At 43.6% G+C, this 14,185-nt stretch overlaps 1 protein-coding gene across 1 annotated transcript in view; it reads left to right on the forward strand.

The window, feature by feature from the left end:
* Window positions 1-40: 40 nt before the first annotated feature.
* The window catches only part of GPR157 (G protein-coupled receptor 157), a 42,242-nt gene continuing 28,097 nt past the window's right edge, over window positions 41-14,185 (forward strand). Inside the window, exon 1 of the mRNA XM_006885778.1 lies at window positions 41-423. Within this exon, the coding sequence (XP_006885840.1) occupies window positions 41-423 (383 nt within the window). The remainder of the gene's footprint in view (window positions 424-14,185) is intronic.

Genomic DNA, 14,185 nt, shown 5'->3' on the forward strand with positions numbered 1-14,185 from the left:
CCCGACGCCGCGGCGCCCGCCGTTGGGGCCCTGTGCGGCCATGCCGCCGCCTGTGCCGCCCACGGTCCTGGTGCCGTCGGAGCGCGCGGTGGTGCTGCTGTCGTGCGCACTCTCCGCTTTTGGCTCGAGCCTGCTGGTGGCCACGCACACCCTGTGGCCGGACCTGCGCAGCCGGGCGCGGCGTCTTTTGCTTTTCCTGTCGCTGGCCGACCTGCTCTCGGCTTCCTCCTACTTCTATGGGGTGCTTCAGGACTTCTCGGGGCCCTCGTGGGACTGCGTGCTGCAGGGCGCGTTGTCCACCTTCGCCAACACCAGCTCCTTCTTCTGGACCGTGGCCATTGCGGTCTACTTGTACCTTAGCATCGTACGTGCGGCTCATGGGCCCCGATCCGACCACCTGTTCTGGGCCTTCCACGTCGTCAGGTGGGTGATGGCGGCTCTGGGGCCGTGGTGGATCTTCCGTTGGCCCTAACCTGACTTCCCTAGTGGTTTGCGCATTCCCCCAGTGGCTGCATCTCCCCCAAACCAAAAGGGCGCAGTGGCGGTCCTCAGCTCTGTGTCCTGAGGGCGGTCTTGAACCAGTGGATCAGTCTCAGGCTTGCCTCCATCATGGCCCCAGAGAGCGCCCATTTCTGCCCGTCCTAACCCTAAACTTACTGCAGTGAAGTGACCCCTCAACTCAGGCCCCTGCTAGGCTCCGGCCATCAACTACCCTATAGGGGATATGCTGGCCCTCAGGCTGGGAGATGAGTAGGTGTTTGCCTGTCAGGTCCACCTCCTCAACCCTTGTCACAGTGGGCGGGGTGCATTCCAGGGTCCCGAATGTGATGTTCTGGTGGCAGAGCAATGTATTACGCATTGAGCTGCTAACCAAAAGATGTACTTATCAGCTGCTCTGAGAGAGAAAGAGGAGGCCATCTGATCCCGTAAAGAGATTTATAGCCTCAAACGTTATGCCAAGTTCTGCCCTGTCCTGTATGGGTCACTGTGAGTGAGAATATGTTGGATGACAGTGGATTTGCTTTGGTTTTGTTTTTTTAAACTGTGAAATATACAAGAAACTCCCCCCGCCCCATCTCTTCTTTTATTCTCCCATTGTTAACCTTTAGGGCTTCTCTCTTCGGATTTCTCTTCCTGGTGATTTTACTTTATAGAATTCAGCAGGTGAATGGCAGAGGGCTGCTCAGAGGAGCACTGTAGGCTGCCAGGAGTTTCTCCCCAGGAGGGAAAGCTGGACCTGCCCTGGCCTGCAGGTGTGACACCAGATCAGGAAGCCCTCTCCTCTGGGAAAAGGTTGGCCCCATCAAGACAAGACATTGCTGGCAATGATTAAGGGTGATGGTTGCGAAGCATGATAAATGCAATTGAGATTGCTCAATTGTGCACTTGAAACATGTGGAGTTGGCAGGTGTTGCAGATATGCTTGCAATAATTAAAGAAAAAGAAAAAAAATGACATTGAATTCCAAGATGTCAAAATCCGGTGCTAGTGCTGAACCACACTGGTCGAAACCTCAGGGCTTGTTTCCTCCGGTTTAAAGCACCCACTGCTGCCCTAATTATAGGTCTCTGCTATTCAAAACTTGAGTACTTTCCAGAGGACTGGAAGGACAGTCAGCACTGTGGTAGAGACAGGTCACTTGGGTGGCACAACGATGAGGTCACAGGCTCACAAGCGTCATTTGACCTCCAGCTCTTGGAGCTGCTGACCAGAGGCCCACTGGTCCCTGGGAAACCAAGTGACCTGCTTCTGCACTGTTAAGACACCAGTTTTCAGGTGCTGCAGGGGTCAGCAAAAAGAGGGCTGCCCTTCAGCTTCCTGCTCAATCAAGTGCTGCTCCAGAGGCTTGGTGGGGCAGTCAGGAGGGGCACCAGGTCTACTTGTGTGCACACCATCTGGCACGTGTCCCTGAGAAGGAGTTTGCCCATGACCTTTCTTTGCCAAGAACTTCTTAGCTCTTTCCCCTCTTTTGGAAAATATTGGATACAGTGTGTATTTTAGGTGGCTAAGCAGATCTGACACACCTACTTGTACAAAAGACAGCTTTTCTAGCAAGCCCAAGTTGGGAGTTCAGCTTTTCACTTCTTATCAGGGACTCCTGGGATGTTCTCTGTGGTGCTTAGGAAATGAAAGGCCACCATCTAGAAAATGCTGAGTGCCCTTTACTCATCAGAAAACAAGAGAATTGTCCATCCTGTCTGTTAGATGAGATCCCCTCAACTGCTTTGAAAAAAAGAGAGTGAGTTAGAGAATTTATTCCTTGGAGTAAAAAGTTAACACTTCAGCTTTGGTATTAGGTACCATCAAGCCAATTTTTCCACTCAGAATGAAAGCCCACATGACTAAGTAGAACTACCCATAGGGTAGGGATTTTTTGGCTGTTACCTTTACAGAAGCAGATCTCCAGGCCTTTTTTCCCCAAGAAACCTCTAAGTGGGTTTGAACCACTCATCTTGGCAACCGAGCACTTACTCCAGATTAGCTAAATAAAGGGAATTGGGTAAGACCTGTATAACAAGTTTGTCTCTTGACCTAGTTGTTACTTGCCACTGAGTCACTTCCAACTCAGAATGACTCCACAGGTTGTAACCTCTTGGAGCCAAATTATAAGGTGCTTCTGGGTGGATTTGAACTGCCAACCTTTTAGTTAGTCTAGCACTTAACCATTTGTGCCACCCTCCCAACATATGAAAACATTTCAGAGGGCTCTCCTTATTCCTTGGGAAGTATTTGTTTATTGTTGCTGAAGATTCAGTGGGTGTGTCAGATTTTATCTTCAGATCTAAACTGTGTGATCTGTGTACTTTTAAATCGTTCGAAACACTTCTTTAAACAGTTTTGGAAAGTATTTTTAAATAGTGAAGAATGAAAGATATATCTATTCCGTAAAGAATTGATACAGTATCCTGGCAAGTAGGCAGAGGATGTATTCAGACAAAAGAGTCAACAGAGTTGATAAGGATCTATTGGAAAAAAGAGGAAAACTGTTGCTGATGAGACTGTTTCCGGTCATAGTGACTCGATGGAACTAGCCCATTGAGTTTCCAAAGCTGTAATCTTGGTAGAAGTGGAACGTCACATCTTTCTGCCACAGAGCAATTGGTAGGTTTATACCACTGATCTTTCAATTAACTGAATGCTTTAATTACTGATTATCAGGCCTCCTTGAGGAAGAGATTAAACTCTAATACTAAAACCAAAATACAAAATCTGTAAGTTATATAACACTGAGATACTATTTCCTTGTTATAAGGAAAAATTAAGTAGAATACGAATGCAATAAATACTGATGAAACCAATGTTTTCCTTCATTACTATTGTCAATATAAATTGAAATAATTTCTAGTCTAGAAAGTATGTGGTTTATATTTTTTATCTTGTAATCCTATTTCTGGGGGCCTAGTTAGTCTAAGGAGATAATCCAAAATCTGTACAAAGCTGTATGAACAGAGAAGTTTGTGGTTTCATCTTTATGTCAAGAATTTGGAAATAACCCAAATGATTAACTGTAGAATAATAGAAAAGTTATAACCCACTTCCTTGAAATATTTTGCATCCATTAACTATTGATTGTGAGCACTATAAGCTGTATTTTTAAAATGCTACAGTATTATGTTAGATGGCAAAGAAGCCATCTATAAAACTGGTTGCAACAGCAGTGCAACAAACCATTTTCATATGGCCTTTCTATTTGTGGTCTTACAGTTTCCATGGAATGATTTAGTGGGACTATATGGTGTGTCTCAGGGTTGTATTCTTTCTCAATACCTATTCAATCTGTATTCTGAACAAATCATTTGAGAAACTACATTATATGAAGAAGAATGTGGCATCAAGATTGGAGGAAGACTCATCAACAAACTGGTTATACAGATGATGCAAGGTTGCCTGTTGAAGCTGAAGACAACTTGAAATACTTGCTACAGAGAATCAAAGACTACAGACTTCAACATGGATTACATTTCAACATAAAGGGGGAGAAATCCTCACCACGGGACCAATAGGTAACACCTTGATAGATGGAGAAAGGGTTGAAGTTGTCTAGGATTTTGGCTCACCTGGATCCACAATCAACACCCTTGGTACCAGCATTCAAGAAATCAAAAAACACTGGGAAACATTACCGTCTTTCATTGGCAAAATCTGCTATCAGGGGCCTCTCCAAAGTGCTGAAGAGCATGATGTCAGTTTAAAGACTAAGGTGTATTGCAGACTGAAGATCAAGTATTTGTATAAGTATTAATAATGAGACAGAACACCAAGAATGTAGGAGAACAGAGGCAAAGCAGGAGGCGAACAGTTCTCGAACAACTGATGTGAACTCCTGCTTTACCTCTGTTCTACATTCTTGGTGTTCTGTCTCATTATTAATACTTCTAAAAATACTTTATCCTTGGCCTACAACATTCTGACACCAGAACAGGAACAAGGTGGTGGTTTCTCTTTGGATAAGGTGGTGGTCTCTTTCTTTCTCTCTTTTTTGAGCAGACACCAGGAACCGAAAGGGAATTTGCTCAGGGTAAGTGAAACTTTTGGAAAAAATAAAGACAGGAAAGCTGGAATTGGCGGTTCAGTTCACTTCAATTGTTTGAGAACTGTGCACTTCCTACTTTCCTGTCTGTTGATAATTGCCAGGGAGTAAATCACAAAGAGAATCCAATGCAGGTGAAGCTAAGCTTCTTCTATTGAAAATCTTCTTGATTCAGTAGAGAGGAGTTAGCAAATAAAATACAAAACTCCTGTAAATGCTTAAGGATTGCCTTAGTGCTTCAGGATTAATTCCAGCTGATACCTGCCTCCCTCATAACCTGAAGTAGCATTCTGTTTATTACAAATATTTAATATAAAATTTGGCTTCCCATAAAGGTGCACCCAGTCGAAGCCATGGACTATTCAGTTATTTGCTACACAACTGAAAGTTGGACAGTGACTAGGAATGGCAGAAGATTCAATGCTTTTGAGTTGTGGTACTTAAGTACGTAGTGTCCCATGGATTGCCAGAACAACAAACAAGTATGTCTTGGTGATAGTGCAACCAGAGTCTAGAGTGCTCCTTGGAAGCAAGGATGGTGAAACTTCATTTCACATATATTGGGTGTGTTGTTAAGAGAAGCCAGTCCTTGGAAAAGGATATCATGCTTGGAAAGGTCAGGGAAAGAGAGGATGGATGATCCTCACCAAGATGAATTGACAGTGACTCTAACAGTGAACTCAAGAGTATCAGAGATGATGAGGATGGCACAGCATAGGGCGAGGTTCAGAGCCATTATTCCTACAGTCACTGTCAATCATAGTTGAACAATGGCACCTAACAGCAATGACCCTAACAACAACATACAAATAAGATGCTTATGGCCCATTAAAAGGAATGAACAGTTTGCTAATAATGGAAATAAGGTGTATGGTACCGTTGTGAACTTGTTAAATGTAATCAAGGTGAAATCTCATAGCAACTCTGTTGTTGTTAGGTGCTGATAAGTATGGCTCATAGGACCCTATGAAGAACAGATCTAACCCGTGCCCAATCCTGTGCCATCTTCACAATCTCTGACACATTAGAACCCATTGCTACAGTCACTGTGCAACCACCTGGTTGAGTGTTTTCCTCCTTTTTGCTGACCCTTCACCTTTTTCAACATAAAATATTTCCCAAGGAATAGCCTCACCTAACATGCACCAGCAGCCAGGAAATTAAAAGGCGCATTGCCATGGGAAAGTCTGCTGTTAGGGACCTCTCCAAAGTGCTGAAGAGCAATGGTGTCTCTTTGGAGACTAAGGTGCGTCTGATACAGGACATGGTCCTCGCAATCACCTGTTATGCATCAGAGAGTTGGACAATGACCAAGGAGGATAGAAGGAGAATTGATGCCTTTGAGCTGTGGTGCTGGAGAAGAGTATTGAGAATACCATGGACTGCCAGGAAAACAAACAGATTTGTCCTGGAAAGGGTTAAACCGGGTGGCTCCTTGGAGGCAAGGATTCTGAGGCTCCGTCTAACAAACTTTGGACATGTTGTGAGGAGAGACCGGTCCTTGGAGAGGGACATCATGCTTGGGAGGGTGGAGGGACAGCGCAGGAGAGGAAGGCCCTCTATGAGGTGGATTGATTCAGTGACTGGGATAATTGGGATAGGAGTGTCAGAGACAGTGCGATTGGCACAGGACAGAGTGGAGTTTAGGGCTGTTGTACATAGGGTCGCTATGAATTGCAGGCGACTCGACGGCACATAACAACAACAACAAACATGCACAAAGTATGTGAGATGTGGCTTTATCATCTTTACCTCAAAGGATCCCTCTGGCTGCACCTTCCCTAAGATATAACTGTTTGTTCTTCTGGCAGCCCATTGGATAATTCAGTACTCTTCTTCAACACCACAGTTCTAAGATAGCAGTTTTTCTTTTGTTATCCTTATTGCACATTTTGTTATGATGTTTTGAGTTGTCTTCTCGAGCTTCCCTTTGAAATCTTCTGTTCAAGTCTTTTACTTCAGCATCTCTTCCTTTTGTTTTGGCTTCTCAACCCTCGAATGCAATTTTCATAGTCTTTTTTTCACACCCATTTTGGTTTCTTCTTTGTCCTTTGTCTTTGTAATGAACTTTTGCTCTCTTCATGGTTGGTATCTTTGATGTCCTCCCACAATTCCTCTGGTCTTCAATCAGTGGTGTTCAATGCCTCAAACCTGTTCTTGAGATGATTCTTAAATTCAGCTGTGATAGACTTAAGGCCATATTTTGGTTCCTGTGGACTGGTTTTACTCATTTCTGTCACCAAGTCTGTACTTTCTGACTGACTACCAGTCCTTCCTCATTGTTTCCATCTTTTGTGTTCCAGTCACCAGTCATTTTTAATGTGTTTTGATTGCATGTTTCATCAATTTTGGACTGTAAACTTTGGTGGAAATCCTCAATCTCCTCCTCTTTGGCTTTAGCTGTAGGAGTGAATATTTGAAAATTAGTCATGTTAACAAGTCTTCTTTGTATGCCTATGAATAGCATCCTAGAAATCACAGCATTGTAAAGGATTTCAAAATTGCTTTTGGTATGGATTAAATCTCAACATCAAGAAAACAAAGATCCTCACCACAAGACTAAGAGTCAAAATTATGATAGATGAAGAAAGTATTGAAGCTGTTGTTGATTTTATTTTGGTTGGATCAACAATCCACACCCTCGGTGCCAGCAGTCAGGAAATCAGGAGACATATTGCATTGGGCAAGTCCACTGTCAGGGACCTCTTCAAAATGTTGAAGAGCAATGATGTCACTTTGAAGACTCAGGTGTGCCTAATTCAGGCTATGATCTTCTCTGTCACCTGGTATGCATCAGAAAGATAAACAATAAATACAGATGGCAGAAGAAGAATTGATTCCTTTGAGTTGTGAATATCCCATGGACTACCCAAAGAGCAAACAGATAATGTCTTGGAAAAGGTGAGGTCAGAGTGCTTCTAGGAGGCAAAGATGGTGAAGCTTCATCTCTCATACTTTGGACATAAAGCTAGGCAAGGCTATTCCTTGGTAAGGGACATTATGTTTGGAAAGACGGAGAGTCAGCAAAGGAGAAGAAGACCAGCAATGAGATGGATTGACACAGTTACTTTAGCAATGGACTGTAGTGTGTCAGAGCTGATGAGGATGACACAGGATAGGGCATGGTTTAGGTCTGCTGTTCATAGGGTCACTATGAGTTGTACTCAACGGTACTTAACAACATGAACAACAAAAACCCTTGTAGAATAGAATTAAGCACATAAGATATATGGAACCTAACAAGGATGCTGGTCAGTTTTGCCATCCCACTATGCATCAAAGAGTGCAAACTAGAGTACAAGGGGGAATCACTACTAGCAATAAGAGAGTTAGAAGTGAGTATTTTGGATCCAGGGTCCCTGCGCTGAGAACCTCAACACAGAAGACAGAGAGCTATAAGAATGAAGAGGGAAGAAGAGTGGCAGAGAAATGGGCAACAGAACTGATGCCTAGTGCAACACAGCACAGTGGGCTTCCTGGCCTCAGAGTGAGATAACAGACTATCTTTGGGAAGGAGACTTGTTGGTAGACTGAGATGCCTCTGAGCAGTTATTGGTGGAACCAAGCTTGGAAATCCATGCAATGAGAGCTGAGCACCTTTGGCCAGAAGGCTTACTGGCGGGAAGGCACCGAGAACTCACTGATGAGATAAAAAGCTTTGTGACACTGACCCAAGCAGGGCAGGGGTTGGGCTGGCTGAGAGACCCACAGGAACAGAGACTGAGGGTAAAGAAGAGTCCTGCTGGCAGGCATAATTGAGAAAAGGCTCTTCTGAGTAGAGGAACAGTGTCCTGAGTCTTTCCTACTCCTGAGTTGAAAACGATAATTTTTCCCAACAATCCTTATAATTTTCTGTGTTGTGTGGGAGTTCTGTGAGACCACTGCAATAAATTCTTGAACTCAGCAGAGGAGCAGGGTGTGCTATGGGAAGGGGTAGTTGCCTCATTGGTGTAAAGGTTGTAGAGGGGAAGCGTGTCTGACTCTGCCTGCTAGGAATCGGCCTTGGGCTGGTGCTGCAGGCAGTGCTTCTCCCTTATGGTGACGTTAGACAAGGTCAGACATACCCTTTTTTATATAACCTTGTTAAAAAGGGAGGGAACTTTGTATACTCAAGTTTCTATGCCCCCTGAGGGCCCTTTCTGTGGTAGCACACCCAATTGTAAAGGGTTCCATTTATAGAGCTCTTTGCTTCATTATTGGAGAAGGGCAGTTTAGACTTCATCCTCAGAAAGCTTGCACACCAGCAACTCGTTATTGACAGGATTAGCATTATGCCAGAGTCATAGCTGTCTTGGGCACCAGTGCACTCTCCCCACCCAGCTGCTCACTGCATGGTGGGCACAGCATGTCCTTCCCTCCCCCGCCCCCCACCTTGGAGCCTGTGGGGGTTGGGGATGATATGGTGATAGTTGGGTATTACATGCCTTCTGCTGTTGTGGCCTCTAGTAAATTATTTGGAGTGGGCCCAAGTCAGGGGAGCGAGCACTGGGCCCAGTATTAGCCTCATGTAGAGCTCAAACCATCAGAGGTGCCATCCAAGAATTTTTTCAGGGCTGTAAATGTAATATGTGGAAAAACAAAATAGTAATTGAGAACTAAGTATATTACTTAAATGAACTGCATCTGGCTCAATGGTTCACAATGTGTTGTGCCACTCATTAAGAGGACCTAGTGGCACTGACTGGAAGAGATCTATTTTTGTTCCCATTCCAAAGAATGGTGACCTGACAGAGTGTGGAAATTAAAGAACAATATCATTGATTTCACATGCAAGTAAGATTCTGCTAAAGATTATCCAAAAACGACTGGAACAGCACATCAGCAGAGAACTGCCAGAAGTCCAGGATGGTTTTAGAAGGGGTCATGGTACTAGGGATATTGTAGCTAATGTTAGGTGGATCTTAGCTGAAACCAGGGAATACCAGAGGAATGTGTATCTGTGTTTCATTGACTATGCAAAGGCATTTGACTGTGTGGATCATAACAAACTGGCTGACTCTGAGAAGAATGGGAATCCCAGAACACTTGGTTGTGCTAATGTGAAACCTATATTTGGACCAAGAGGCAGTCGTCAGAACAGAGCAAGGAAACACTGCATGGTTCAAAATTGGGAAGGGTGCATGCCAGGGATGTATCCCATCTCCATACCTTTTCAGCCTGTATGCAGAACAGATTATCCAGGAGGCTGGGCTCTATGAGGAGAAGTGTGGCATCAGGATTGGTGGAAGATCCATCAACAATCTGCGTTATGCAGATGACACAACCCTGCTTGCTGAAACTGAGGAGGATCTGAAGCGCTTGCTGCAGAGGGTCAATATGGACTGAGGCTCAACATCAAGAAGACAAAGATTCTCACCACTGGACCAATTGGCAGCATCAGGATGGGTAGTGAAGAGATTGAGATTGTTCACAGCTTTAGTTTGCTTGGCTCTACAGTCAACACTCTTGACACCAGCAGCCAGGAAATTAAAAGATGTATTGCCATGGGCCAAGTCTGCTGTTAGGGAACTCTTCAAAGAGCTGAAGAGCAATGGTGTGACTTTGGAGACTAAGGTGCACCTGATACAGGCCATGGTCTTTGCAATCACTTGTTATGCATCAGAGTTGGACAATGATTAGGGAGGATAGAAGGAGAATTGATGCATTTGAGCTGTGGTGCTCGAGTAGAATATTGAATGTACCAAGGACTGCTAAGAAAACAGATTCATCCTGCAGAGGGTTAAACCGGGCTGCTCCTTGGAGGCAAAGATTCTGAGGCTTCGTCTGACATACTTTGGGCATGTTGCAATGAGGGACCATTCCTTGGAGAGGGTCATCATGCTTGGGAGTGTAGAGGGACAGCGTAGGAGGGGCGGACCCTCTATAAGGTGGGTTGATTTAGTGACTGGGATTATCAAGATGGGGGTGTTGGAGACAATGAGATTGGCACAGGACAGAGCAAGGTTTAGGGCTGTTGTACATAGGGTCGCTATGAGTTGCAGGTGACTCGATAGCACACAACAACAACAGTGACACAGTGGCCAAGCTTTCAACTTCTAACCAAAAAGGTCAGTGCTTCTAACCCATCAGCCACTCCAACGGAGAAGGATGAAGCAGTTGGCTTCCATAAAGATCTACTGCCTTGGAAACCTGACACAGCAGTTTTAATCTGTCCTGTAGAGTGGCCGTGCATCAGAACTGCCTCAAGCAAGTGGGCTTATTAGTTGACTTGACCACCAGTGTAACTCTAAGAGATGGTGTCTTAGTTATCTAATGCTAAATGATGTCAGAAATATCCCAAATGGATAGCTTTAACAGATAAATTTATTCTCTTATGGTTTAAGAGTCCATAAGTCCAGGTTTAGGATACCAGCTCTATTAGAAGGCCCTCTGCCAACTGTGGAAGAAAGTCCTTGTTTCCTTCAGTAACTTTTGGCCCAGCATTCCCTCTAGACATCCGTGTGTTCTGACCTTACCCTGTGTCAAGAAATTCTGTCTGAGGGGGACGCAGGTCCAAAATAAACACTCTCTACTTCTGATGATCCTTTCTTGATGGTATGAAGGATCCCTCCACCTCAGCTCTGTTTCCTCTCCTTTGTATGTTAGATGTTGTCGTTAGGTGCCATCAAGTTGACCAAGACTCATAGTGACCCAATGGACCACAGATCTGACCCTTGACCTATCTTGTACCATCCTCACCATGCTGGAGCATGCGTTAGCCCATTCTTAACAATCACTCTGTCAATTCTCCTTGTTGAGGGTCGTCTTAAGGTTAGTAATAACCTTCCACCTTGCCCAGAATGATGACTTTTTCCAAGGGCTGGCTACATGCTCAAAGTATGTGAAAAAATGTTTCACCATCCTTGCCTCTAAGGAGTACCCAGGAACCACTTTGTATAAGACAGACTTGTTTATTCTTTTGCCAGTCTATGATACATTCAGTACTCCTCTCTAATATCACAACTCAAAGGCATTGACTCTTCTTTTGTCCTCCTTAGTCATTGTCCAACTTTCTGATGCATAGGAAGTAATTGAAAATACCATGACTTGGATCAGGTGTACCTTAGTCTTTAAAACGGCGTTCTTTCTCTTTGGCACTTTGGAGACATCCTTGACTTCTGATTTTCCCATTGCAATGTGTCTTTTGATTTCCTGATAGCTGTTACCAGGGGTGTTGATTATGGATCCAAGTAACATTAAATAATTGACAACTTTTGCCTATTTTCTCCAACCACCATGATGGTGCCTATTGACCCAGTAATGAAGCTGTTTGTTCTCTTGATGTTGAGATGTAACCCATATTGAAAGTTATAGTCTCACAGGGAGCTCTAGGCTGTGATGGGATTAGGGTTGATACGGGATTACAGAGTCTTGCATTCCACCCTAAATTCTACAGTTCTTTGGTTTACCATACCATGCGGGATTGTTACATAGCTACCATATCACATCATATATCGTATTGTATTGTATCATATTATATCACATCACATCATTATATACATATATTTTAGTGGGACATGAGTCTATCCATGACAGATGAGCAGTGGTTGCTTCCCATTCATATCCTCAGAGACTGTACTTCTAAGAAGGGTTATGGTTTGCCCAAGGTCACATACCTTAGTGGGAGGCTTAAGACTAGAAACTAGTGTTGATTGACTCAAGTTCTGTGCTCCTTTTGTAATTCTACCTTGTCACTTGACCTTGACAGTGCTTTTTTGATTGAGATATAATTTGACAACTTATTTTTCATTTTCCAGATTTCCCAAATATTAACATTTACCATCTTAGTTTTGTCTTCTCCAGTTTATTTTCCTGAACCTTCTAAGAGCTCTTTGACACTTTAGAGAGGTCCTTGACAACAGATTTTCTTAATACCGCATATTTCTTGATTTCTTGGATGCTTCGCCATGGCTATTGAAGATTCAAGTGAAATGATGTCGTTGACAATTTCAGGCTTGTCTTCATTTATCATGATGTGGCCTATTGGTCCAGTGATGATGAATGTTGCTGTTGTTAGGTGCCATCAAGAACAATGTATAACAACCTCATGAGCGACAGATCTGAACCTTTCTCTATCCTGTGCCATCCTCATAATCTCTGATATACGCAAGTCCATTGTTACACTCATTGTGTCCATCTTGTTGAAAATCTTCCTCTCTTTTGCTGACCTTCCTCCTTTCTAAGCATAATGCCCTTTTCCAAGGTCTGGCCCCTCCTAACAACATGTGCAAGCTATGTGAGATAAAGCTTTAGTTTCATCTCTAAGGAACACTCCTGCTATACTTTCTCCAAGTCATACTCACTCATTCTTTTGGCTGTCTATGGGATATTTAGTACTTTTCTCCAACACCACAACGCAGAGGCATTGATTCTTCTTCTGTCATCCTGTTCATTGTATTTCACTGATAGACATCGCTGTAATTTTCTTATTGGCTGGGGGAGTCTAGCTCATTCCTCTACTCTAATTATTTAGTTTTTGTGTTTTGTGACTCTGGCATTTCAGAGAGCACAGTCTGGTCCAGTGTACTGTGTAGATGTTTCTCAATTTGGATTTGTCCAGTGTTTTCTTGTGGTTGTATTCAGATTATACATTCTTGACAGGAATAGCACATCATGTTCTTTCTGTTGCCTCTATCAGGTAGCAGGATATTTTGATCTGCTCCATTACTGGTGACGTTCACTTTGACCATTTGGTTAAGGGAATATCTGCTAGCTTTTCTGCTATAAAGTTACTGTTGTTCCTTCTGTGGTGAGTAGCTATCTTATAGATATCTGAGGCCCTCTAAGTATCTTCTTGTTAATAGATGCCACTCAGTAGATTTCAACTCAGAATGACTGTGTGTCACAGTAGAACAGCCACAAAGGATTTTTTTGGTTAGAAGTTTGTTGGGTTTTTTTTTATGCACAGGAATCCTCCTCCAACTTTTCCTCAAGAGTTTTCAGTGCCAGTTGATTTTGACAGCATTTGTAAGTAAATGTCTTTGGTTTTTTATTGCCTTTTATGGTTGTGTAGAGGAGTCTTTGATGGTGCAGTGGTTAAGTTGTTGTTGTTATGTGCCCTTGCCTTGACTAAGACTCATACTCACCCCGTGCACAGTAGCTCTGAACGTTGCTATATCCTAGCCAATCTCACTGTCTCTGATACACCTACCCTTATTACCCCAGTTACTGTGTCAGTTCACCTCATCCAGGGTCTTCCTCTCCTGTGCTGTACCTCAGCCCTTCCAAGCATGATATCCTTTTCCAAAGATTGGTCCCTCCTGGCTACATGCCCAGAGTATGTGAGACAGAATCTCAAAGTCCTAGCCTCCAAGGAGCAGCTTGGTTTTATCCTCACCAGGACAGATCTGTTAGGGTTTTTTTTTGCAATCCATGGTATGTTTATTATACTTCTCCAGCACCACATGTCAAAGGCATCAATTCTTCTGTCATCTTTGGTCATTGTCCAGCTCTCTGATGTATAACAAGTAATGGCAAAGACCATGGCCTGGATCAAGTGCACATTTGTCTCTGGACTGAGGTCCTTGCTCTTCAGCACTTTGGAAAGGTCCCTGACATCAAGATTTTCCTAATGTAGTCAAACAAATATGAAAATCTAGAGGAAATGGACAAATACTTAGAAAAACACAACCTACCTAAACTGACACAAACTGAAACTGAACATCTGAACAGACC

The sequence above is a fragment of the Elephantulus edwardii genome, unplaced genomic scaffold (genome assembly GCF_000299155.1).
Source record: "Elephantulus edwardii isolate Elephantulus edwardi_28Jun2011 unplaced genomic scaffold, EleEdw1.0 scaffold00045, whole genome shotgun sequence".
Classification (NCBI taxonomy): domain Eukaryota; kingdom Metazoa; phylum Chordata; class Mammalia; order Macroscelidea; family Macroscelididae; genus Elephantulus; species Elephantulus edwardii.